Below are 26,548 nucleotides of genomic sequence, written 5' to 3'. Positions count from 1 at the left end.
AACTCGATTTGTGCCATTTTAACAGTAAAAACCAAACCCGTTTTATCTTTTTTTCTCTACATCGTCAACTTAAGTTCTACATATGGCTACGCGTTTATTCCCTGGGTGAGAGACATCGAGTTTGTTCTCAGTCGTAATAACAAATCCATTGAGCAGTGACAAAGGTTCTGGAAGGCTTTTGAGGGCACCCTTCTATTCCCTGCATGTCTCAAGGCCATTTGACCTGTTCAATGAACAATTAAATGCCAACTTTGGGCGTCAACAATCCTGCCTCATTTGATATTGCCGCAGGAAGATTTAATGCCACAAAAATTAAGGACTATAGTAGGAGGTAAACTGGAACTTATTACAAATAACATGATGTGGATATTTGTCAAGACTTGTGCTAAGATATGCCAATTAAAAGTACCTGCTGTTTATTCTATTGTTATCATTTCAGGTAAATATTCATGGATTTTTCTTTAATTTTATTTTTTTAATGAAACACACAAAACCAGTTACAATACAATATTTTACAGCTCACACGTCTTACATCGATTACGTTGTTTACAACAACTTGAAGAAAAGAAAATTAACTCATTACAGTACCAGTTCATAAACTATAATAATATTAATATTAAAGGAGCTCAGTCACGGTTTGCGCATATTGAAAAGTTTAGCCTCGATTTTTCAAATTCGTCGTTTGTAATCCGTGTCAATCTTCTCCATCCTTAGCCATCCTTGTCCCTTTATGGTTTATCATTATCTCTTTGGTGTTTTTCTATCTTATTAAACTGTTATTTTCAGGTTTCCTACAATTTAAACGTAATTTTGTATGTGGCCAAAATAACTCAGTACCGTGACTGAGCCCCTTTAAGAAAGAAGCAAACAAGGAGACAAAACAAACAAACGAATTTTTCAAACTGAATTAAATATTGAAGTATTTTAGGATGTCAGATAAGGTTTTATTGAAATTTTGTGCTAAATGGTTGCCGTCTAAAATAACAGCAATTTGAAAACGTAGGCCGTATGTAACCAGGAAGTAGAGATGTATGGTTCCGAAGGTAAGTTCAAATCGCGAATTCAAAGGATCGAAAGGGAAGTCAACGCATACCTGTATACATAATGCATCTAGTGTTAGGAGAATAAATAAATGAAGAAATAAACAAGACAGTAGGAAGTTTAAGAAACCACGACGCGACGCCGAGGACAACGTCGATTAAAAAATGATTTTATATTTTACCTACAAATCTGGCGATACTCTAAAGTCATTTTCCTTTGTTTCTCAGTGTCAAAACTATCACGACACTGAACCTGAGATGGGCGAAACATTTGAAAAAGAAATAAAAAAATTAGCCGTCGCGGTTCACGTTCTCCAGACAACGCAGAATTTGGTCATTTCACATTGTTGTTTTCCAGAGGACGGCAAAGAAATGTACCATGAATTATAGCGCACGTGCAGAGCCATTGTTCTGCTATTGTTTGGCGACGTTCCCGTTGCCGTTGCAGTCGTGGTTTTCTTAAACTCGCTATTAATGAACCGATCCTCGTCATTAAACTGAGTTCCGACTCGAACAGTTTTCCGACTTCAACCTGGCACAAAAGTGCCTGCATGCATAACTCTTCTCCTGGAAACCAAAATGTTCGCAGCAAGGAGCGCAGCATAATACTGCTGAATCCATTTCCAAGTTACCGTGTGCCTCTTTTTCAAAACCAGTCATCGTGCAAAACCTTTGATATGAAAATGAGTTTCAATTGCATGAAAATGAACCTGTAGGGTAAAACATTTTTTTACATGAATAGTTTCACACGAAGACACGTTCTGACAAAGAGTGAAAGGCAACTCGCAAATGGCCTATTAGTTGTTGCATTGGCCTCGTGCACCTTCGATCCATGGCTTTCACTGACAGGGCAAATCTATATATACATAATAATAATACTAATGATAGCAACGTCATAAGCGATATCTTGCCTTCTCGGTTGACCTGTGTCCAGTGAGCGCTAGAAAAAAGGAAAACACACAAACAAACAAAAAATTAATAAAGCTTTTTAAAACAACGTGAAGCTGATGTTTTACTTATTAGCAGAGGGATTTGATACTTTAGAAGTTATATCATAAGCAAAACATTGGCACGTTTTCCGCTGTCTTCGTTTTCCCTTTAATTTTCTTTTTTTCTTTACGTTTTCTCGTTTCCAGCTTGTCTTCTCTAGGAATGTGAGAAAGTGCGAAAGTTTAATATTTTCACGAGTTTTGCCAGCTGACTATTCCTTTTTTTTCTTTTAATAAACAGGGAAGCTAACACGCACTTAATCGACTCCATTTGTCTGGAACATCTTGCTCATCCGGCATTCAGTATGTTCCCCATCAGTTAATATTATTTCTGACTTTATTCATTGTTCCCTTCTAGCCAGTCCAATTTTCGTCCGAGATCGCGTTTAATCGAGGCTGACAAAATGCAGGGATGTTGAATTAATTTCACCGACTTTACCGAGTATTAGAAACCAAAAATGAATCTGAAAGGCGAGAAAACTATTTCCGCTGTAACTTCGTTCTATGATATCACATGATTGAGCGGAAGTCTCTAAAAACAGGCGCAGCGCATGGAACATTTATATACCGAAACAATAAAGAAAACAAGAAAAAAAAAAAAGTAAATAAAATGAAATCAGTTTTTAAAGTAATTGCTACCCAATGTAGGTTATTATCTCAGTATTGAATCAAAATTAACCCGTAAACATGTTAACATCAGTTTAGTCCACATTCATTTGCTTGCAATGTGTTCCACCTCAGTTTGCACGTCGCTGACTTGCATTAATTTGCTACGAGAGACAGCTGCAGCACTCTATGCATAAACCTCTGAGTTCATTATGCACTGTACATTGTGGAAGTATTTTAGTGTTCTAGCAAGTTGCGGAATGTTCCATATTTTCTATGTTCCTGTTTTTTTTTTGTTTTTGTTTTTTTTCTATTGAGATATCTAAAGCAAATGTTACTTTGCGCTGCAATGCGTTCATATTACGATAAATTAAATGTAAGAAAAAACGCTGCTAAAAGGCCGGCGTTTGTACGATATCATTGCGGACTAAAAATAATACCGAAAAACAAAACTTACCAAGAGGCCATTAAAAGGTATTGAAAAAAACACCCATTAAGTTTTAATTGAAAGTATGCCTCTTTCCGCTGCAACGCGATTTTACGAAGTCGCGCAGAGTGAATACGATTAATAAAACTTTGATATCACATTAAACCTAGCTTTGTGTTCCATTTCCTACAAAACGAAGTGTTAACTATATAAAAAATGATAGATAAACACGTCTTCCCGATAGCGTACTAACGGAAGGAGTCAAACGTGTTCCTACATGTAGAACAGTTTAAAAAAGGAAGGAGAAGTCGTTTATTTCTTTTAACATGAGCTGTAGAGCCCACGCATGGCTTCCAGGCTTATATGCCGATGTACATTTGATTAAATTTTTGATCTAATTATACCGACGAATTTGACACACGTCACTTTAGAGACTATAAATAGTTGCAATTGATTAGAATTTCAAACTATTGCAGTACATGTATATATGGACTGTTGTACAAAGACAAAAAACATTAAGCGCTCGTAGAGCCTGCACTAATGCTACTAGAAGTAAGGCCCAGCTTCCGGTCCTGCCTAAGCAACACTGACTACATTTTGGCCCGTGGTGATCATCCGTCGAGAAATATACCAGTTCGATTCACACTAAGCCGAACACATTCAGCTCGCTGGAAACACCATTCAGCACTCAAACTTTTTACGATCGGCGTTGATGAAACATTTCCTCAGTATAACTTTCGACATCGCTGGTTGAGTTGAAGTTTACATAATTTGACACATCTCTACGGTCGTTGTCGCCTATCAGAATGTCCCTTTTGAACAAATATCCTTGCGTTAACATTACAGCGCCAGGTTATCTGTCATTTTCGACGGTGTCCTTCACGATATTATCAGCTGCCGTCGCCACTGGTGGGAACCTTCTGGTCGTCCTTGCCGTGTTTTTAGATCCAAACAAAAATCTTCGTTCGCCGTCTAACTACTTCGTGGCCAGCCTTGGATTTGCGGATCTCCTTGTTGGGCTTCTTGCCTGTCCGATGAGCGCAGTGTATCCCATCACGGAAGGACTAAAACAAACAAACTCGCTATACAGGGTCTGGATGCACATGATATACTTCGTCACGTGCACCGCCTCGCTGCTTAGCCTGACTGCCTTAGCGTTAGATCGGTATGTAGCCATCGCATACCCTTTGGTCTACAGAACAAAGCTGAGTCCTCTCAGGGCATTCTTAGTGTCGGTTCTGCTGTGGACTGCGTCTGTGTTGGTATCACAGATTTACCTCATCGTTGGTGACAACAAGTTCCGCTTCGTCTTTGCCAACACAGCTATAGCCGTCACCTTCGCTGTGCTCACCTTTACCAACGTGAAGATTTGCAAGTATCTGAGATGTCAAATCCACACGTGGAGTAATTGGCTTAATAATACAAGAGGAAACTTGGTGATGAAACAAGCTTTGCAAAGAGAGAGAAAGACAACAAAGACACTTTTTGTTGCACTGGGATTATTCTTAGCCTGTTATTTGCCATCTTGTGTTTGCATCTACATCATCAACTTTTGCTCTACTTGCGAATGTTTGTTTATTATCTGGGCGAGGAATATTCAATGGATGCTAGTGTTGGCAAATTCTAGCGTCAATCCCTTCGTGTACGCATGGAAGTTACGAAACTTTCGAAAGGCTTTTAAGAGCATTCTGACATGCCGCGCATGCGGAAGGCGTCAGAGATCCATCTCGGCGAAACTTCCTTTGACATCAAGATTCATCACAAATTTTTCATCAAATAATCATGTGCTTAGAGAAATACAATCCATGAGATAGTAAATGCTAATGTACCTTTAGCAGTTGCTTTGAGTCAGCTTGAGGTATCGTGTAAATAGTTGAAGAAAATGTGACTATGCATGATAAAATATGCAATTTGAAAAACTACGGAAGTGATACGTACCTATGATCGAACTTTAACAACTAACAACCCACTGTGCACGTGCATTCGCTATTTTGCTCTTTTAACGCCTTTGATTGGTTGATATAGTCGGCATAATTGCTGTGATCATAGAAGAACCTGTAAAATCCATTCGAAAAGTTATGTATCACCAAGGACGGAACAGAGGCGTATGCATATAAAGTAGCGTAGACGCACATTGCAGTTAAGAATACTCAAAGACGGAATAGAGAGTCCAGCAGCAATCAATGGGGAAGACAAGTTCCAGAATTAACTTTTAATTAACACCCTGTTCAGCTGAAAGTTTAATCTTTGGTCTTCTTCTTATAATAAATAGTAGCACAGCCTTAAAATAGTAGCATAATATCAGATTAACTTTTAATCAACAGACTTCGTCAGTTGAAAGTTTAGATCTTCATCCTCTGCTTATAAATAGTAGCATCGTGAGTCGAAATTGCCCACCACATATTTTAAGGCAAGTACATCTACCTAGAAAATATCGTTCCCTTGGAACATTGTTTCCGCGTCTTTGGCACTGAACAATTAATAAGACCGATGGATACTTTCGTTTTGTAAAATTCGTTCCCTTCTGTACTGTGCGAAGAATCTTGTATCCTACTGGGTTTAGTAGACTTTTAGGACCTCAACTGTTGAACGGAGAGCGCAAGTCTTTATCAGGATTCAAGGACCTTGACACAGCAACGATTCCCGGGCGGGAAGGGGGCATGCGCTTCTATATAAAAACGACGGGGGTGCTGGTCGTACCTTCTAGAAATCTGAAAGCCGCTTTGGTATCTTTTAGATTGTTCAGCATCAAAATGTCCACAGCGGAAGCTTTCGCGGTATTGTTTAAGGGATTGAGCCGCAAAAAGAATATGACAGCAGCTAATGTGTTGTGGAAAATTGGTACCTATTAGGGGTTTTAAAAAAAAAAAAAATTCAAGCGACGCCCACAAAACAGGATCCTGGTACCCTTTAAGGATTCTCAATTCCGAAGAGCTCCCCCGTTCTTTTCATATGGGAGGCCCCCCAGGCAATGATTAGCAATATTGAGCATAATTTGGGGCTACCTCTCACGTTTGGCACTTTCCATTTGAGGAAAAAAAATCCGGTTTGATTTTCCAGAAATTTCCAGTGGTGAACTCAAAGCATTTTCGGAATTTCCGGAAAAGAGAAAAAACTGCAGAAGATACTCAAAATTTCTGTTCAAGTTGATTATTGCACGAATTAAGAATTTCCGAAATTTTCGATAAAATGGTTCGCATTTCGGAAATTCAACATTTTTCAGATAAACCGACGGAACTATTCGCCACCGTTTCGACAGTTCCAAATTTTCATGAACTGAATGCGATTTTGTAGGCGGCATTATCGCATTATGCTGGTGGCTAGATGGAAAAAAAATATATCCTCTTACTGAGTAGTCACGTAGCGATGAACCACATAGCCTACGAGCAGGCTCATTTTGGGTCACACGGACGCCCGAGGAGCGAGTCCGGGAGCGAAGTTGTATTCTGTATAAATCACAGTGAGGAGCAGTATTTTCATAACGCGATAAATTGTTAGAAAGATTAGAAAACAAAACTCGCTTATGTTAATCAAAAAAACAAACAAACAAACAAACAAACAAACAAATAGAAATCCTCACAGCAATAACAGAAGCGTCGAAAAGCGGCAAAAATAGTCACCGACGTATCCCGGCCAATGTTCGCGGAAACACTTAATGTGATCGATGGTCAAATAAGTCGTGACAAGACTGCATCCAACACAATGTTTAATACTCTCGCTAAATACATGTTACGCATACGTACACAGTCCGGGATCGTTATCAGATTTGATAACCATGTGACGTCACAACATGGCGGCCATTTCAAAAACCGGGAATTTTCGTATTCACTTCACTTTGCTCGTTATTTGTTCGATTATACTCGGGTAATTTACCCATAATTCTATCCGATAATTACCAGAAAAGAAGGAGCCTCACGTGTTTTGAAGATGGCGGTTGAAGACCAGCGTAAACGATGTAAAATGCTACCCGTAAAGTGAAACAGCGCTTGCAATTTTGCATCCAAACCAGGTATGTTTTTCATTTTGTCATTAGATTTAAGTTACCTGGAGATTTTTGCGAAAATCACAAAAAATATGTCGTTATTCTTCACGCCATATTCTTGGGATTTAACGTGTTTTTAGTGTTGTGCACGATCTGTGAAAAAAGTGCACGGGGGTATTTTGATTTGCGATGTGTTGTTCGTAACGGCGGCCATATTTACAGCTGTAATCGATATGTTCCTAGGTATTGAGATGGCGGATGCTGGTACCCATAGAATCAAAATAGCAAATTTATGTCGATTTTGTGGATATAGCTTGGTCATTACATAGGGTAGGTTTATTGTTGTCGAGTTTTGCAGCATAAAATTTTCGTTCCTTTTAGGCCTGACAGACACGCACCATTCAACTTTAAGAATTACTGGTGGCAAAATCAAGGGGTACGTAAAAGTAACTTACATAAATCATCTAAGCCCCTTCAGAAAAAATTATAGCTCTTAGTGAGTCGCTCGATTCATGGTACGGCAGTCCAGGTGGTCGGGAAACCACTTGCGAATCTAACATTAGTTGTTTATTTTCTTTTGAAGGGTTACCATGAGGTCAAAATCAAGGGGCCAGAAGGAACTCCTTTTCATGTCCTTGCTGAAAATTCGAAAAAAAGACTCGTTCGCACTTCGTTGTGTTTTGCCGGAAATTAGAAAATACCCGAGACACTTCTAGACGTGCCACAGTCTGGTATCCAAGAGCGCTAAGAAAAATTACACTTTGAGAGAAGTTGCTGGAAGACAGATAGGCCGGGTGCAATACTTCATTAACTGGGAACTAAAACACCTTTCGGACTGCGGGAAAATCGACAATCACGTTAAAGGGTAAGTTGCCTATATTTTAGAGTCAATTTCAACAACTCGCGGTCCTGAAATATTTTCGGGAAATGCCGGCCAAACTAGGTCAGTTTTCTGGCACACCAGTCGTTATATAATGAAGCTTATTGTTGGATTTAGCGAGTGAACTATGGTACGAAAACATATTACTTGAATTATAGTTTCTTTTATATGAATCGGTCATTAAAAGCGTTTTTCCATATCACCGAATGCACAGCAATAGACTACTGATCTACAACTAAAACAATTTTTTTCCGGAAATGCCAAGACTTCCAAGTTTACTGTCACATCTCACGACATAAAGTGTTGCATGTACCCATTCCACTGAACGGAGGTGTATCACGAATTAAAGTAAATATACCTGCTATATTTTTGTTGTTGTGCTAGAACCATATCAGGCGAGCCCACAACGACAAAGAGAACTCCAGTGCATCAAAGATGGAAACGAAATGTACAATACGGCAGACGGGATTGAATTAGCAATCGCAGAGATGGAATTAGGCGTGCGATGGGATATGGCCATCGAGGTAAGCTATTCTATCTTCAGTATATCTGGACAGAGAGTCGACAGAGGGAGGGTCGGGAACTGTTTCGATACTGTTATTTCCATTTCATAGTAATCGGCGTCGACAAAACCAGGATCGGACCGGACCGGATCACGGATCGGATCACGGACCGGATCACGGATCGGATCACGGATCGGATCACGGATCGGATCACGGATCGGATCGCGGATCGGATCGCGGATCGGATCACGGATCGGATCACAGAAAAAAAAAAAAAAAAACGTTTTAAAGCAAACAAAAATCAAATCGTTTATAAGACAATAATAAATAAAAAATAAAAGTGGAAAACTAAAATATGTTAAATAAAAATAAGAATCTCGAATTTGACGCAATGACATGTTAATTACAGAGAATGACAAGAGGTCATTTAAAAAGCCACAGAAGCGCCTGATTTACGACGAATTTAAATTGTAATGAACAGGCAGATGTAGTTATATTTGAACGTTAGTTGGCTTGAAGCTTGCGTGAACCTCCCATTCTCGTTTTTGAAATTGTTGTTAGTATCAGTAGCTAATTCTCGGCTACTTTTTCGTGTCAGATGTGAGCGTTACAGTTAGCGTTACAGTTAATGAGAAAGCTTACGTACGAAAGCTTAAGGACATGACTTGCTTTAAAGGAGCTACGTCACGATTTGCGCATCTTGAAAAAACTAGCCTAGTTTTTCAAGTTCGTCATTTGCAGTCCTCGTTAATCTTTGCCATCCTTAACGATCCTCATTCCGTTTTGATTTGTTCTTGCCTCTTAAGTGCTTTCTATCCTAGAACACGATCATTTTAAGGTTTTATTCCATATAAAGGCAACTCTTTACGACCCTAAAAAGACTTTAAAAATCGTGACGTAACTCCTAAAATGTTGTCTATTCTCGGGTTGCGTTATCGTTCACACTATCGATGTTATTCCTATATTTTTTTGTAAAACAGCTGTATTTCCTTGAAATACAAATGGTCTGTTTCGTATTATTCCAGTACGAAATATCGTATTCCAAACTCACATCTTGTAAAAGTATAGACTTGTCTCAGAAACGGAAATTGTTTGAAATCATCAGGTGTTTAATATTATTAGTGTTTTTAGTTTTTGTGTTTCGATTCATACATGTACGTTCGTCCTATTATTACCATGCTGACGCGTTTTATGACAGTTTACCTTTGATGCAAGGGAATATACGAAATATCATTTATCTGAACTGCGGAGAAAGATATGAAGACATGATTGATCATCGCAATCAAAACCCAACAGCCTGAAAAAATTCATCTGTGACCAGCTCCCAGTTGGCTTGATATTATAAAAGAATAAAGGAATATTACACCTGAATTGAATAAAACGTTCTGCTCACAGTAGTCACTCTAATGTAATTTGCTCAACAAAATTTTGAATTTTGAATCTTGAATTTTGAATTTTTTTTCCTTGATCCGATCCGTGATCCGATCCGTGATCCGATCCGTGATCCGATCCGTGATCCGATCCGTGATCCGATCCGTGATCCGGTCCGTGATCCGATCCGTGATCCGGTCCGATCCGATCCTGGTTTTGTCGACGCCGCATAGTAATGAATCATAGTAGGAGATGTTTCGGTCCTAACCACGCTTCGCTCATGCAAATTGAACGAAATTCAGTTACAGCTCTCCGCTTGGAATATAGAAGCAACTTGTTCAGTGTCAATTTGTGAACTCAAGATTTATTTACTGTTAGTGTTTCGTTTATATTTTATACAGACTGTTGAACAGCCAGCTTCGCCAACTACCAAGAAAATGAAGCCTGAGTGAAAATAGAAGCTATCATATTAGTGTCAATAAACAGCGCTTTTGTGAACAGAATAACTGTTGTCTACCTTGGTGTGTTTTTACTCGGAACAAATATTATACGGTGTCTATCTGAAAATGAAACTTTTCGCTGTAGCTTTTGGACAAAGACAGTTTTCTTCCATACATCTCTGTTTCTATTCCATAATCCAGTAACCTATTGCGAAGCAAACATACAGTTACATTTAAATGAAATTGCATTGTGATGTTGTGAAAAAAGTACCTCCTGTCATCGCAGCGCCCCGTCGACCGCCATATTGAATTATACACTGTTGCTACCAAATAATGTCACGTGAACGAAAACTTGCGCAGCGATTGGTTAATGGTTTGTTTTCGTCGAGGTTATCAAATCTGATAACGATCCCGGACTGGTACAGTAAACAAGCCATTCTATATTTGGATTGCCGGCCTATCTTAGTCGCCTGCGAGAAACTGTAAATGTTCCTTATACTTTCGATAGATCCGTGTAAAAACGCTGCTTATTTGTCCTTTTTCACGGCCTCATCTTCAATATCAATTACTATCGTTGCGTCTGTTGGAAACTCTCCCGCCGTTTTTGCTGTGGTCTGGAATCCTAACAAAGACTTGCGGACACTCTTCGTAGCCAATCATAACATTGCGGACCTTGTCGCTGGACTTATTCTGTCTAGGGCCACTGTCTACGAAAAATCATATCCTCGAGGGACTTGACATGCTGAAACAACCTTTTCAAGACGCAGTCCGTGTAGTGTACTTCACTTTATGCAAGCTCGTCACTTCTCAGCCTAACAGCCCTGGCGCTCGATCGCTATCTCGCCATCACACACCCTACGATTTACCGAAATAAGCTCAGCCCCGGCAGGGCATTGTTGATGTCAGTTGTTGTGGATTGTTTAAATTCTGCTTTCGATGATCTATTTCATTGTAGGGTACGACAGATATCGGCTCCATCTTTGCGAACCCTGCTGTAGTTGTTTCCATCACTGTGCTGGTTTTTAAAAACGCAAAGATTTTGAAGTATTTTCGACACCAGCAATAAGACAACTTGCACGAGACTACAGAGAACTTGAACATGAAACAGTTGATGATGTGGGAAAAGAAAAATGACAAAAACACTGGTCATTGTGATGCTGTTGTTTCTAGCTTTTGATCTCCCAATATGTATTTTTATTTACGTCATCAACCTCTACACAGATTTAGCCTGTTTAGCTGCCGGGATTTCGCGCGCGATGCGACGAAGCGGCGAAGTCGCCGGGGGAGTGCTTTTGTTTTGGTGGCGAAGCCGCGAGGGAATTGGTGAGGAGTCGAGTTTTTCGCCGCTTCGCCGGCAGCTCAAACGGCGGCTTCGCTGCCAGTAATCAGTCGCTCGCGAATCCCGCTAGCTACGCAGGCTAACACAGATTATTGTCATTATATGTTTATTGATTGGATCAGGGACATTCAGTTTCTTCTTGTAATGACCACCTCAGCCGTGAATTCATTTGTGTACCAGTAATGGAGAGTAGAAAATCTTTTTAAAGGGATAGTAGGAGCATTGTGAAATGTCACGCGTGTAGGAGCAACTATTGGGTCCATTATCAACCGTTGTGAACGCTGATGGGTCTTACAATAGCTGTGAAACATGCAATCTAGTTGATAAAGAAGACATAAAGTGGACAGTCTAATTAACTGAAAAGCAGAACTTATTAAGGTAGTTTAAAAGACCCATGGCGGCCATAAACCGGTGCATGGAGGTCAAAACGTGTGAAACACAGGACGTTTGGGCGTATGATGACTGACGCGTGAGGTGTAACGTGACAAATCAACATCACATGCCGCTGCTGACTGACTACACTCATTATTTTTTTTATAAAAATATTGTTTTCTTTTTCCGACGGAGGCTGAATATTCTCATTTTTCTACCGATTTCAGGCTGAAAATATTCTTCGTGGGACTATTTTGCTTGCTCCGTTCACCTCACCCCACACTCTCGTCCCCGCACCCTCGTCTCGCGCTCCTTTTGGTCAGCACCAAGAATCGCGACGTCTGGCCAGGTCCAACACCGGAAGTCCTCGATTCACGGACTTCCCGTCACTCTGCGCATACTCAGAGTCAAGTCTGACAAATCTGATTGGTTCCAGTCTCATTCTATTGTGTTTGCAAAGCCAGTCAGAACCGGAATCTCACTGAACCTATCCGGAGGTCGTGTACGTGATTCTTAGTGCTGACCAAAAGGAGCGCGGCCTCTGGGGACGAGAATGCTCACCCCATGGCCAGAATTTAATTTCACTAACGCGCAGTAGTTATCGACACTTAGGGAAAAATTAACGTTCAATGTAAACAACAGATTTACAGAGAAATGAGTGGCACTATTACTTCTGAGATAAACTGTATAAAATCCTATAAACCTGAATCGATCTGATATCGACAGTGCAACTTCCCTTGATTGAAATTTTGCCTAAATTGAGTCCGTGGCTTAAGGTTTCGCGATTCCCAACAAAAAATTGAAAAGCAATAAAACTTACCTTCGTATCCCGTACAAATATCTGCAACATCGAGTATCGTGCTCTAAAATTAAGATTTTCTTTACTTCATGGCCACAACACCGTTAGTAAATTCCAATTTGTTCGGTCCGAAATTTCAAGTTGACGTTCACCTCTCTTAAGTTGTCACTGTTTCTAATAGCGTCTGTAAATGCATCCTCAAGCTCGTCCTTCCCATTCCACAACAATGAAGGTCAATATTCGGGTCTCTTCATAAATAACACAGCAGCGTGATGACATGGAGCATTCGAAAATGTTCTGTGCGTTATGGTGTTGTCTTTGCTGTGAAACATCGATCTTCTGTTGATTTCTAGCCGCCATTTTGCTCTCATCGTTTGATTTAGGCCTAAGTACCAAAATCCTCTTATTACAGGACCTTTGATTGGTCTAAAAAAGACAGAAGATGATTATATATCCGGACGCATAATTGGCGAAGATAAAAATTGCCGCGAAATATGAATAAAACGCGCGGCAAGTGTGTTGCATTTCATTCATCAATGAAAGATAAAATCTTTTACTTCAAAAAAATGTCAGATACGCCGATTTTAAGGAGATTTCTTCCTCACTACGTATCAGAAGACATCTGTGGCATAGCTGTGCAGCCTTGGCGGAACAATCAACTTAAATATGTACAACAACAAAAACAAAATAGTAAGGAATCATTTCGCTGTATTGACATTCCCATTATGTTGCTGCTCAGCTGGGAAACCATTAAGAAAAAAAAATGCGGACTTCAAATCGTTTGTGCGGCTTCAAAAAATGTCAGATAAGCCGATTTCAGGGAGATTTCTTCCTCACTACGTATCGGAAGACATCTGTGGTATAGCTGTCCAGCCTTGGCGGAACAATCGACTAAAATATGTACAACAACAAAAACAAAATAGTAAGGAATCATTTCGCTGTATTGACATTCCCATTACGTTGCTGCTCAGCTGGGAAACCATTAAGAAAAAAAAAAAACTGCGGACTTCAAATCGTTTGTGCGGCTTTTAAATGAACGCATCCCTAGGGGTGGATTTGCTATCAAAGACACTGCAGGAAGAATCGAGGAGCGCCCTCGTGTAAAATGTGCGTTGATTTCACATCAGTTTAAAACCGCATCTGGCCGCAAAAAAAAAAGGATTTGTTGCGTGGCAGTTAGAGGATGAATATTGTTTTGGAGGAAGTACGGTCAGTTGAGATGTTGCATGCAGAATTAGAAAAAGAGACAAATGAAAAAAAAAAAATCTAGAAAAAGAAAACCAAAAAATACAAGAAGAACTCATTGAGGAGATCAAAAAAAACAAAACAAAACAAAACAAAAAAAAAATCAGGGAAGATCAGATGTTAAATAAAACTGAGTCACTGAAACAAAAATAATGAAAAACTGGAAAAAAACAATGGGACAGACAAAAATGCAAAAGAACTATCAACCCTCAGTCCCACAACGAAGTAGCTACGAAGTGGAGATATCTAAAAGATCTTAAAACCAGGGCACAAAAACCTCTATGGTCTATGAGAGCATATGGCCTCAAACTGAATAGTTTAGAGGTGGAAGAAACAAACAGTAGGTGTGCAACCCATAATTTCAGTTTAGATGACCCTCCTTCAACAGTCCCTACTAACACGAGTAGCACTTCAAAATACTCAACACTGACAGAAGATGGCAAAAAAAGTGGAAAAAGTTTTATTTTTAATGGACCGGTTCAGTGTGAGCAAAGAGTTCTACTATCAACTAACAATGGTGTGTGATGGACAGGACTGCCAAGATCACATTTGGTAAAACAGTGCAAGAATCATCTCAATGGGTTAAGTCACCTTACTGTAACACCTGGGAAATCACAGGGTGTACAAACTTCATTTAAAAAATTGCTCAAGGAGCAAATAATTGACTTGCTAAGTTACATAACATTCATGTTTAAAAGTCTTTCTTCAACTATGTTTATGTAATAGATTTTTTAACTTGAAACAGGTTAATTGTCGAAACACCAGGATGCCACTGGGAGTGTAATAAAATACATGTACATGTACCCTGGACAGAAAATATGTTCAGCATTCACAGCTATTCAGCTCACACTAAAAGATGTATCATAAAACTAACATCTGTTTATTCATGCAATTTTAGGGAGAATCAAGTGATCATTTTGTAAGTGATACACAGATACCAGTAAAAGTAAAGATCAGTGGAGATGGTGCACGAATTACAAGAAACAGCAACTACATTATCTTATCATTCTCAATTTTACAAAAAGAAGAACTTATGTCGTCAAGAGCGACTTGATGGTATAGCTTACAACATCATAATCACTGAGTTACCAACAAAAAGAGCTCATAAGTCACTAATTGGCTTGCAACATTATTCTACATTAATCAGGTGAACTACTGTATATTAACGCCTGAGGACCCCTCAATGATACAAATAATGCTACTAATCACTTTGTCTCCCTTTCCAACACCAGAGCTGTTTGCAAACACATGTTCTGATACACATTTCAATATTAACAGGGAACCGCACAATTGCAGTTGTCAAAGGCAGCGAGGATTACACTACAATTGCAGAGTAATTTCAGATCACATCTTTCAAGACATCAATGAAGTACAAGAGGTTGGCTTTGTCAAAGTGGGGGAAAACCAAATCCCTGTGGAGTTATTCCTAGGTGGAGACTATTAAGTTAGTAAATGTTACATTTGAAGGTGCATGAACATAGGTTTGATTATTAGATGTCTTGGTCCCATATTATATAATCAATCACTAACATTAACTCATTTAAATGAAGTCGAAACAAATCACATGCAAATTTCTACCATGTACATACTAAACAAAATGTGATGCTCAGAAAAATGTACTTATTAATTCCAATATTATGGACACTATTATTACCTTTCTCAACTGTTCATAATTATTATTATCCTCTCTTCCAGTTTCTTTTGTTAATCACAGGCCTACGTGGTGCTACATCACACTACTCTTGCTTGTGGTGCACAATACACAAAGTCAAAAGGTTAGTGAATCTGATAGAGAAATAATCTAGCAGATTAAAACTAACATGTCAATAGAAAGATACCAATCATTTTTAACATTTAGGGACAGAGGTGCTCCACCTGGAGTCTTACATATTTAACACATTTTCTTTGTGCATGTGTATGTGGTTTTGCACATTTATTGTTGTTAGTTAAAGGAGAGCTAACCTTATTTTTCACACCACAGGTATGATATGTCCAAGCCAGATAACTATTACGAAAGCAGCCCACAGAAGCGCGCACTAGAAGATTTAAAAAGGTGCCGCTGTTTAAAGTGAGGAAACAAAAACTTTTCCTGTCTCAACCCCCTAGATCACATCATCCTTGATGAGCTGTATCGGCTGTTACTAAGGGTAACAGATGCGCTTACTCTCAATCTTCTGGATGAGATGATTGAATGGGATGACGAGGAAGCCCACAAAAATAAAGTTTCTAATCCTAAAGCTATAGCGCAGCATTTGCAGGAGGCAGTACAGACCATAAACAAATGTGGCATAACATTCCCTGTCTGGGAGAAAAAGAATGCCAGGGTTCCAATACCTACGACTGGACCAGTCTGATGGGAAATGAAAAAAAAAAAAAAAAACTGTCACCAGGGACCTTCCCTGGACACTTTTCTACTCTTTTGAGAAAAGACACAGCTGCAACTGTGGAGAAAATATGGAGGGTACGAATATTATTCTTTCAAGTATAAAAATGTTTAACACTGAAAAACAATATACTTTATTTTAAACTGCATCATTCAACAAATTTGGTTACAGTTTTCCTTAATGACTGTGTACAAGCAAATTAATATCTTAACCCATGAACAAAATTCTACAAATTATGGTTCATTAGAGCAAAGTACAACATACAAAGTTACCTGAGTTCTAAAAATTTTGGTGGTCAAATCCGACCTTCAGCACATGAACACAGGTATCCCCTATTCAACCACCTCAATACCATTCAAGTAATATATCGATCTCATAATGCCACATTTCTTATTTAACAGGACTTTGGAGAACTATATTTGGATCACATTTCAGTCATGGGCTCTGTACATGTTGATGCTTCCTCATTCTGCCAAAAGGTGCTGGCAATCAATTTCTTGACCTAAATTTCTCCTAACTTTTTAAAATAATGTTCATTCTGTAGTTCAGTCTGTGCTTCAGAAGTTAACTTATCAAACTCATTAATAATTCATCAAGGTAAAACAAAGGAAATCACAACCGTGAAGGAAGGTTTGGTCTTAAGTAGCATAGATTTTGACAATTTTACTTCTCCATTTACTCCTTAGTTTTTGTTTCGATTGAGAAGATATATCAAACACTCGAGACAGTGTCTCATCAGCTATCTAAATGCCTCAAATTTTGTCCAAAATACTCCGCTGCACGTCGTATTTTCAACTCTCTTCTCGGTGTTTGGATATCGCAATGAAACACTGTCTCTTGTGTTTGATATAATAGTTCTTACTAGAGTGTCTTTTTGCTGTTGTTGTTATTGTTGTTGTTTTTAAAGGCAAAAGATTGGGTGAATCTGTTTTGTTCCTTGGGCAACAAGAGAACTGGTTATAGTAAAAAGAATGTGACATGCTACATGCATTCTATGGTATTCCATGTCCCAGAAGTCATGAAAAGACACAGCAATGTGAAACAGTTTACAGGACAAGGTATGTCAGAATTCACAAACCCTCTGCAGAGTATTCTTGTCATAAGATATAATGAGTAGTAACAAAATAACAAAATTTTACACAAAATCTCTGGCAGAACATCAAGTCAACAAAAAATATTCTGTTGAATGGAATTCTAACAAAATGACTCTCTTAGGTCTTTTTTAAGTGGTTACTGTTCACACCTGGTTTAAGCTTTGAATAAACTTGTAATAGGCCATGCTCTACATATGATAGAAATCCACACATATGAGGACTTCACAATCTTTATTTCCTTGAGTCTGAGGACTGTATATCTTCACAATCTCGGTACAATCTTGAACTGTCAAGGTAAACAATCTTTTTGAAACACTCGTGCTTTTCTCTCTCATTCACAATCAACATCTCCAACATTCTCTCTCTCAAGCACATGACTCATCTGTCAATTAACTTGAAGCTAAGCACGTGACAAGATACGTAACTCTACGCGTAACGCAATGCGTAACGCCAACTACGGATTTTGGACACTCTCCCCCCTTTTGACTTGTATGAGTCAAGAATATAGCCACAAGGTCAGTCGTTTTCCTGATTTGCCAGGCTGCTTATCCTTCTAGCCGCATCCAAAGCTGCCACTCTGCGAGGCCGACTGCTCCATTGCAAATTTGCTGGTTGCGCTCGATTTCTGTCTTGTCTCTTACCTGCATTCGGCCCAGCATGAACTTCAATCGGATACAATTTCTGAACAGGCCTAGTTATATGAACATCCCTCCCTTTGGTGATTACCCTCACATGTGCCCCTCTTACCTCTTTGTCGCGTCCACAAAACAACCCTTCTACCACTCCCATCTTCCAGAGGCCTCTCTTCACTCCATCTTCATGTACTACCACGACATCTCCTTCCTTAGGCGATCTTCCTTTCCCAGCAGTTTTGTTTTCATGACTCTCCCGTAAGGCAGTTAAATATTCCCGTTGCCACCTCTTCCAAAAATGTTGCAGCTTCTTAGTCAGGTACTTCTGCCTCCTGGTATATGTTGCACTACTTTCTCCAAACTCTTCTTCTGACTCTAGTACCTCTGGCAATGACTGAATCCTTCTTCCATGTATCAAATGGGATGGGGTAAGAACCTCCTCTGATGGGTTGTTGTCATCATAAGTCAGGGGCCTTGAATTAAGGGTACCTTCAACCTCCACAAGGACTGTCAACATCTCGTCAAAGGAAAGTCTTGCATTTCCAATGACCTTTCTCAAGCATCGTTTAATGCTTTTCACCATCCTTTCGAAGAACCCTCCCCATCATGGGGCCTTTGCTACGTTGAAACGCCACTCGATACCTTTGTTTTCTAGTTCTGCTCTTACCTTAGGATGTCGAAAAAGTGTGCGTATCTCTCTCTCTCTGCTCCTTTGAACGTCTTTGCATTATCAGACACGATCAAGGTGGGAGTTCCTTTTCGCGCGGTGAACTTCCTCAGACACCTCAGAAATGTAGGAGTCGAGAGATCTTCCACTAAGTCCAAGTGTAGTGCCCGAGTAACACAGCATGAGTATAAGCAGACATAAACCTTCTTTAACTGCTTACCTCATCCTTTGACATACATTGGCCCAGCAAAATCTACCCCAACCTTTGAGAAGGGCGGGGCCAGATTGACCCTAAATTCTGGTAAACTTGCAGTCGCTGGTGGGGTAAATGCTGTACCCTCCCACTTCTTGCACGTCACGCACCGGGACAATATCTTCTTCACAACTTGTCTCCCCTTGGGAACCCAGAATTTGGTGCACAGTTCTGCAAGAGTACTCTTCACTCCACAGTGAAGGACCTTCTTGTGACATCTTTGAATTTCTAGGAATGTCAGGTGGTGGTCTTTGGGTAAAATTATTGGCTCCTTCGCTTCCGCAGGCAAATCAGCATACTCTAGCCGTCCCTTGCATCTTATCACACCCTTACTGTCTTCAGTAAGACCAAACTTGTTAGAAAGCTGCTTGTAGTTCTCTTGACACTTTAACTTTCTTTGTGCTGCTTTTATAGAGTCAGTCTCTGCCTCCGTCAGCTCTTGCAAGGATAGCGGTCCATGCTTCCTCTCTGACTTTGTCTTCTTGGCCACGTTGAAGCAAAACCGTTTAAGCCATGCTGTCACTCTCAAAACCATCCTTATGCAACTGTACTTGTCAATTTCAATGACTTTGTCTATCCCCACAACCAGGTCAGTTCAGGTCACAAGGATGCTGGTCGTCCTCTCTTGTTCTTGACTTTCAGTGGTAGGTGACACTGATCCTCCTGAAGGCCAACTCTCTTCTGACTCTGTTAACCAAGCAGGACCTTGCCACCACAATACGTTCTGCTTTAAACCGGATGCAGACATTCCTCTCGACCCAATGTCCGCAGGGTTCTCTCGACTTGGACAGTACCTCCAATCTCCATTGTCACTCAGCTTCATATTTTCGTTCACACGGTGCTTGACAAATTGTTTCCATTCCCCTCTGTTCATAATCCAGAACAAGGCAGTGTGACTGTCCAGCCACAGTTTCGAACACGTAACACTCTGCTGCGAGGCAAGAGCACCTTCAACATTGACCATAAGTTTCACTAGTATAAGTGCTGCCATAAGCTCTAGCCTTGGAATTGACAGCTCCTTCAAGGGTGCCACTCTTGTCTTTGAAGTCAACATTCATACATATCTACCTACCTGGGTTCTATAAACAAGGTACACCACACCACAGTAGGCCTTCTTACTTGCATCTGCGAACCCATGCAGTGAGCACTCCTCCACCTCCTCATGAGGGTGGTCATAAACACAGCATTTTACATCAATCCTATGACAGTCAATGAGGCCCTTAATCCAATCTTCCACGCCCTTCTTGAACCCTCCCTCCAGCTGTTCGTCCCATCCACACTTCTGACGACAGATCTCTTGGAATATAACCTTGACACTCACTGTAACCGGACTAATAAGTCCCAAGGGGTCATAGACTCCTGCTAGTAGCCTTAATGTATTCCGCTTAGTGGCAGGTAAGCCTTCGGCACGCTGCGCAATCAACGTCAGATCAAGAGTGATGACATCAGCTTCGTAATCCCACTCGCATCCTAACACCTTCTGGCCCTTGCTTCCCAACTTCATGCCCACAGAAGACTTAGCATAACTGATGTCTTCCTCTGTCACCACATCTTGTTTATCACCAATCTGGGTTTTTGTTGCCATTTTGGCCCTTACCTGTGAATCATTTGTCGGCCATTTCCTGAGTTTGAAACCTCCTTCGGCCATTCGACTCTGAGTCTTCTGGTACAATTCCACACCTTCCTGTGATGTCGCTCCACCACCAACAAAATCATCAACATAAAACGAATCCAACAACTTAGCTACAAACCTTGGGTCCGAAATTTCATACCTTTTGACATGATGTCGGAGTGTAGCATTCAATAAAAAGGGTTCCTCCACCCACAAGAAACGCAGACAATCTCTATCCTCTGGGTCAACTTCCACATTTAAAAAAGCCTTTTCAATATCCCCTACCAGGACCACTCTATTTTCCCTGAATCGAAGCAAAATGTTGTAAAGCAAGGGGGTCAGAGGGGGTCCAACATGCAAACAATCATTCAAACATGCGACACTCTTACTTTCTTTCGAGGAAGCATCATATACCACTCTTACCTTGGTAGTAGCTGACTCTTGGCGAACAACTGCTTGGTGAGGCAAGTAATGAATCCTGGGGGCCTTTTCCAACTCTGCTACCTTTTCTATCACCCCCACTCGTAGCTGGTCTTCTATGATGTTCCCATACTCCTTGAGAATCTCAGGATCCTTCTCTAGTCTTCGCATCTGAGTTTTAAGACGATACAGACTGGTTCCATAATTACTGGGAAGTTCCGGGTGCCCCTCCTTCCAAGGTAAGCGAACAGAGTATCTGGTCCCATTGAATGAGATGCTATTTTCAAATGACTCATGAACCTGGTCAGTAATCTCTCTAATACCCAGTGTCTCCAGATCCCACAATCTTCCGACATCTTCTAGACTTTCTTGCTCTTCCACAGAGCTTGCAATGAAATTTTTCTGGGTGAAGTGTACATCACTACATGTGTCTTGGCCCTTCATGGGCCCTGACAAGACCCACCCCAACTCCGTTTCTACAGCAACGGGCTCGTCAAACTTACCCCTAATTGTGCACCCTTTCTGAAAATGCCACAAGTAGTCTGCCCCAATCAATACATCTATAACCATCTCATCCCTTCCCTTACTTACATCAGAGAACCAAATCCCTTTCAAGTGGGGATAATCAGATTTTACTAATTCTACATGGGTATTTGGTATACTAGAAATTTCTGGAACTACGTATGCCTCCATGTTAATGAAACTCTCCCCCCCTATAGGACTCACATTGACTTGGACGACGTCCCTTAGCTTCATATCCCTTGAGCGTTGCCCAAATGTACTTATTGCAAGCGAGTCTTGCCTGGTTACAGGAAGCCGCGCAAGCCGAGCAACTCCAGCTGTGACAAAGGAACGATGACTGCTGGCATCAAACAAAACTCTAACCCTCAGTGGCTGACCCTCCCCGGTGATGACTGCACGGGCAGTCTGTAGGGCTACACGATCTCCCGCACCAACATGAAAACTACTGGGGCTAGTAGTGGTAGGGTTAGCCTCTGGTCTAACTTCAAATTCACTGACTGCTGGCTTATCCTGCTTATCACAAATTGAAATGTGGTGGGACCGCCCACACTTGTTACATAATTCAATCGACTTACAATCTCGGGCTCGGTGCCCCCTGTGCAAACATTTGAAACATCTACCGTACTTAACTAAAATGGTCTTACGTGCATTCACATCGCTCACTTTCTTACAGTTCGCTGGTGCGTGTGTCCCAAGGCAAAACGCACAGTTCTCAACTTCCTGCTTTGTGTGAAATGTGTTGCTGTCCTTCCTATTCTGCGTATTTCCACCCGAGGACACTGCATAGTAATGGTCTTCCCTCAGTTCCAACTCCTTTAAAAACGCGCTCAACAATTCCTCCATCAACCAGTTCAGAAAGTCGGCTCCCCTCGTGATGGTCAGGCAAAATGCTTCGGGCAACTTTTGCGGGGGGGCGGCGGGGACTACCACTGCTGCGAAGGTAGTTTCATCCACTCCTAGCGCCTTGAGACCTCTAAAATGAGCGCCGCAACTGTCGTATAGTTTCCTCAAACAAGTTGTATCTTTATCGCTGAACACCGGCGCTAAGTTTAGCAAGTCATTCACATGAGCACGCTGTATGGCAGTGAGACTTCTAAAACAAAGGCAGGTCCAGGTGGACTGGTACGAGTGGCATTGTTTTGGAAGTCCCAATGTGCAACTTGCTCACCAGCATGTGTGATTTTGTACCATGTGACCGGATCGTGCAAAGGGCCTATTGCAGGAGTAGAAAAGAATAATGACGATGCATGAAGAGTTTTGAGATGCAAATCCAACAACTGGGACGGTCCAGCAGATATAATACGCACAGAAGGTCGTCAACGTGGAAAGAAAGGCATGCTGTCATGTTGTAGATGCCGTTTTTAGCAGATTGGAGCTAATTTGGCCCATATCCAGCCTGAAAATCTCCAAAATGTCCAAAAAATACGTTTTTGTCAAAAAGCTCCAGGAGTCAATGGGTTAACATGGGGTTCTTGCAAAGGAAAAAGAGAGACGTTCCTGGTAAGCCCTATTGCATGGCTGCATCTCCCCATGTTGTAGCTTCAAATACTTTTTTGATGACCACGACAAGAGGAAACGCATTCTTACCGCAAAAAAAAAAAAAAAAATTACGCCCTTCTCCAAAAGAGTCAAGGCACCTGTCCCAATCCTGTGGAAAATCTTTTTTGTCAGAGTGCCTCTCTTCAAGGTAACACCAGCCCCCAGTGAACTCTCCTCTACCCTCAAACAAGTGTTTGAAAATGTGGGAGGGAAAATCGATTGTCACTGGAAGGCAACATTCAGATTTCAATCTTCTTTTTACTGCTATTCTGAAGCTGTCTACTGCCTGAACTACCTCATTCTTTCCTGGCTGTGGGTTTTCAAACAACCTAACAATACAAATAGGAATACAATAAGGAACTTTATTTTACGGAGGCTTTTAACTATCCACACAAATTAGAGACTGTGTGTATGCTTCTCTGCATTTAATTCCATGTCTCATAAGCTTAAATAATTTAAATAAGTATATAAGTATATTTAAAAATTTAAAGAGGGGGGAAAGAAAACAATAATATGTTGCATCAATTTCAAAGGTTCACATGAAATTAAACTCAATTAAACTTAGAACACAAAAGAAAAATCATAATACTCGAACAGTGTGTTACACGTGTATGGTAATATTTATTTTAAAAAACTGACCAAATACAATCCTCTGAAATGTTATCTGACACCTCCCACTTGGATTCATATTTGGAGTAGCCACTCCACTTGACCAAATATTCTGTACCCTGAAAAAATCATGAGACACAGTGCTTCTGAGAACTTGGCAAATAGTGAAATGAAATAAAAGCCAAGATCAAAGATTAAATATACTTTTAGGAAAAGGGCATGGATATTCAGGTCAAATTCTAGGATCTTACGTAATATCTCACTGAACTTGAATGGTTGCTTTTGTTTTCATACGCCTCGTTTGTTACAACGCTCAAAGAGATGTAAATAAATGGACGGGTATTCTGAGGGTGCTCTTGGCGGTTTTATCTTTCCTAAGTCTAAATCTAACCTTAGCGGCCAATCGACGAAAACGAGCCGCGAAGTGACGAGCGAACAGATTAGACTTTAATAAGCTTATTTGTTTGCTCACCTCATTTCCTTCTCGTTTCGAAATTGAGCCGCTCAACCTCATAAACACCCTTTCTCTTCTTCGGCCGGTAGTCCTTGTATAAGTGACCAAGGATATCCACTGTTGACGTATTTTGTAATTTTTTGTAATCCATCTCGTCCAATTATCACATCCAAAACACAATCAAAGTGCTCGATCGAACCATGCGATCTCGTCTCTAGAGCCTGCGTTTCGGTCAGCGGTGCCACGTGCGAAAGTGAAATGAATATTTGGTTACGGTTACAAAAATTCGATTTTACTGAAACAGGAAGTAAACAGCAATTTTCGCTTGGGCTGGCACTTGAAGAGTGCCTGCTTCCAGCTACTGAAGTCATATTGCAGGAAACACTTCCACTTGCCGTTTTTTGATGGAAAAGAGCAGAGTATGTCTCTGCTTGGGAAAGATCCGTGCGAAAACACTACAGCTCCAACGAACTTGTCCATCTTCACGGCTTCATGTTCAATTTTAATTACTATCGTTTCGTCTGTTGGGAACTCTCTCGTGGTTCTTGCTGTGTTCTTGAATCCTAACAGAGACATGCGGACACCCTTTTACTACTTCGTAGTCAATCTTAGTATTGCGGATCTTATCGTTGGACTGATAACAGGTTCTATGTCTACGGTATATCACATATTTGCGGCAATCGACGAGCCGAAGGAACTTTTTGGGACGGTGTTGATTGTCGCATTCTTTGTATCTTGCACAGTGTCTCTGCTCAGCCTGACAGCCCTGGCGCTGGAGCGCTATCTCGCCATCGTACACCCTACGACTTATCGAACTCAACTCAGCCCAGTCAGGGCGTTCTTGGTTTCCGTTTTGGTGTGGATCTTGTCCATTCTGCTCACGATGATCTACTTCTTTGTGAAGTACAACATATATCGCTTCATCTTTGCAAACACAGCTTTGGTTGTTACCATCGTTGCGCTGATTTTTACAAACGCAAAGATTTTGAAGTATTTGCGACACCAGATGCAGCAATGGGACACCTTGCACGAGAGTACAGAAGAGAACTTGATTATGAGACAGTTGATGATGTGGGAAAAGAAAATGACGAAAACACTGCTCATTGTAATGCTGTTGTTACTAGCTTTTTATCTCCCATCATGTATTTTTATTTACATCATCAACCTGTGCAAAGATTGTAATTGTGTGTTTATTCATTGGATCAGGGACACTCAGTTTCTTCTTGTAATGGCCAATTCAGCCGTGAATCCATTTGTGTTCCCCTGGAGGTTGGAAAATTTTCGAAGTGCTTTTAGGAGCATTGTGACATGTCGCGCGCGTAGGAGCGACTCAGATTAGGTCCATGTCGGTTTTGAATCACAAACATTGTCAACCGCTGCGCACGTCATGGGTCTTAAAACAGCTCTGAAAGATGCAATTTATAGTTGATACAGAAGACATAAAGTAGACAGTCGAAAAAACTGAAAAGCAGAATTTACGCAAGGTAGATCATAAGACGTATGGCAGCCAGTCGGGGTCAAAATATGTAAAACACGGGACGTTTGTGTCTGATGATGACTGTCTGTGAAGTTGTGAAAAATCAACATCACGCACAGGTGCTGACTGACTATCGGTTTATTTCGGTTCATATCGAGGGACCTTTAGATTTGAGCAGGTGTACGACGATGTGGAATTTTCAATTCCAGTGCTCTTGCTTTCGATCATTACTCGTCACATCTATCTTGTACCGATACAATATACTCTACTAGCTATTTAACTGAATATCAGTGATGTTTGTAAAATAAGACGGTTAATGAAGACGGAATGATTAAATCCATTGACCTTTCCCAGGTTTTTACTGCATAAAACATTTTGCTACCAGACCTCGCTTACTGTCATCTTTTGCGGCACTTGTGGGAATTGTGCGACAGACGCAAATTACGAGAGACACTGATATACAAGGTTGAGAAGGAAATGGTGCCTGACTGTATCCTACAGTTGTGTGATACGCAAAAGTGAAAGGACACATCTACGGGGAACAATGATTATAACATTCCCAGTTTTGACACGAAAAAATTTGGCTAGCATTTTATCAAATTTCCTCTGCCATCACAATATTTTTATCGTTCAGACTTGGAAAGGAAGACAAAGTAGAGCAAACAATAATATCTATATCATTAACAACATCAGATGATTAGGCATTCTTCAAAGTAAATTCAAATTCTCGGTTTCAGTTCCTATTCTGTTCACTAACTGAAATTATTTCGACAGTAGACCAGAATTCAGCTCCTCCCCTACGTTTGTAAATATCGATTAGTTTGTCTCCAGTTAGTCGGGGCCTGGTTTTTAACCCCGTAATGTTTGAATCATCTCTTTCTGACTCGTGATT

General features: G+C 40.6%; 3 protein-coding genes, 2 long non-coding RNA genes and 2 pseudogenes across 7 annotated transcripts; 4 read left to right on the top strand and 3 right to left on the bottom strand.

Annotated features, from left to right (window-relative positions):
• Positions 1–450: 450 nt before the first annotated feature.
• LOC149116496 (uncharacterized) lies at positions 451–14,951 on the bottom strand. Its single transcript, XR_016205767.1, has 2 exons — positions 12,770–14,951; positions 451–1,980 (listed from the first exon to the last, which is right to left on the bottom strand). It is a non-coding gene; the product is annotated as an uncharacterized LOC149116496 (long non-coding RNA).
• On the top strand, positions 3,869–4,876 carry LOC110053475 (octopamine receptor beta-2R-like). Its single transcript, XM_089283692.1, has one exon. It carries the CDS (start codon positions 3,869–3,871, stop codon positions 4,874–4,876), a length of 1,008 nt encoding a protein of 335 aa, XP_089139818.1.
• Positions 6,806–10,304, top strand: LOC149116498 (uncharacterized). Of its 3 annotated transcripts, none has more exons than XR_016205756.1 (4): positions 6,806–7,071; positions 7,426–7,909; positions 8,309–8,448; positions 10,200–10,304. It is a non-coding gene; the product is annotated as an uncharacterized LOC149116498 (long non-coding RNA). The 3 variants fall into 3 exon arrangements; XR_016205755.1 differs by lacking the exon at positions 6,806–7,071 and having other exon boundaries at positions 7,129–7,480; positions 7,628–7,909; XR_016205754.1 differs by lacking the exon at positions 6,806–7,071 and having other exon boundaries at positions 7,132–7,909.
• LOC149116497 (octopamine receptor-like) lies at positions 10,523–11,415 on the top strand (annotated as a pseudogene).
• Positions 14,952–17,685: 2,734 nt separating the features above from the next.
• LOC149116495 (uncharacterized) lies at positions 17,686–20,014 on the bottom strand (annotated as a pseudogene).
• Positions 20,015–20,068: 54 nt separating this feature from the next.
• LOC149116494 (uncharacterized) lies at positions 20,069–24,328 on the bottom strand. Its single transcript, XM_089283642.1, has 3 exons — positions 24,198–24,328; positions 23,756–23,844; positions 20,069–23,445 (listed from the first exon to the last, which is right to left on the bottom strand). Exon 3 carries the CDS (start codon positions 22,418–22,420, stop codon positions 20,078–20,080), a length of 2,343 nt encoding a protein of 780 aa, XP_089139768.1. The 5' UTR covers positions 22,421–23,445; positions 23,756–23,844; positions 24,198–24,328; the 3' UTR covers positions 20,069–20,077.
• Positions 24,329–24,469: 141 nt separating this feature from the next.
• On the top strand, positions 24,470–26,027 carry LOC110053467 (histamine H2 receptor-like). Its single transcript, XM_020759697.2, has one exon. It carries the CDS (start codon positions 24,601–24,603, stop codon positions 25,516–25,518), a length of 918 nt encoding a protein of 305 aa, XP_020615356.2. The 5' UTR covers positions 24,470–24,600; the 3' UTR covers positions 25,519–26,027.
• The last annotated feature ends 521 nt before the right edge of the window (positions 26,028–26,548 follow it).

Source organism: Orbicella faveolata, unplaced genomic scaffold (genome assembly GCF_042242905.1).
Source record: "Orbicella faveolata isolate gen_17 unplaced genomic scaffold, um_ofav_v1 contig_12, whole genome shotgun sequence".
Lineage (NCBI taxonomy): Eukaryota > Metazoa > Cnidaria > Anthozoa > Scleractinia > Merulinidae > Orbicella > Orbicella faveolata.
The sequence above is the reverse complement of the archived record's forward strand: the minus strand, read 5'-3'. Positions and strand labels throughout refer to the sequence as shown.

Bases quoted from the DNA above. Each gene is read 5' to 3' on its own strand.
- LOC110053467 (XM_020759697.2), top strand. From the start codon at position 24,601: ATGTCTCTGCTTGGGAAAGATCCGTGCGAAAACACTACAGCTCCAACG.
- LOC110053475 (XM_089283692.1), top strand. From the start codon at position 3,869: ATGTCCCTTTTGAACAAATATCCTTGCGTTAACATTACAGCGCCAGGT.
- LOC149116494 (XM_089283642.1), bottom strand. From the start codon at position 22,420: ATGGAGGAATTGTTGAGCGCGTTTTTAAAGGAGTTGGAACTGAGGGAA.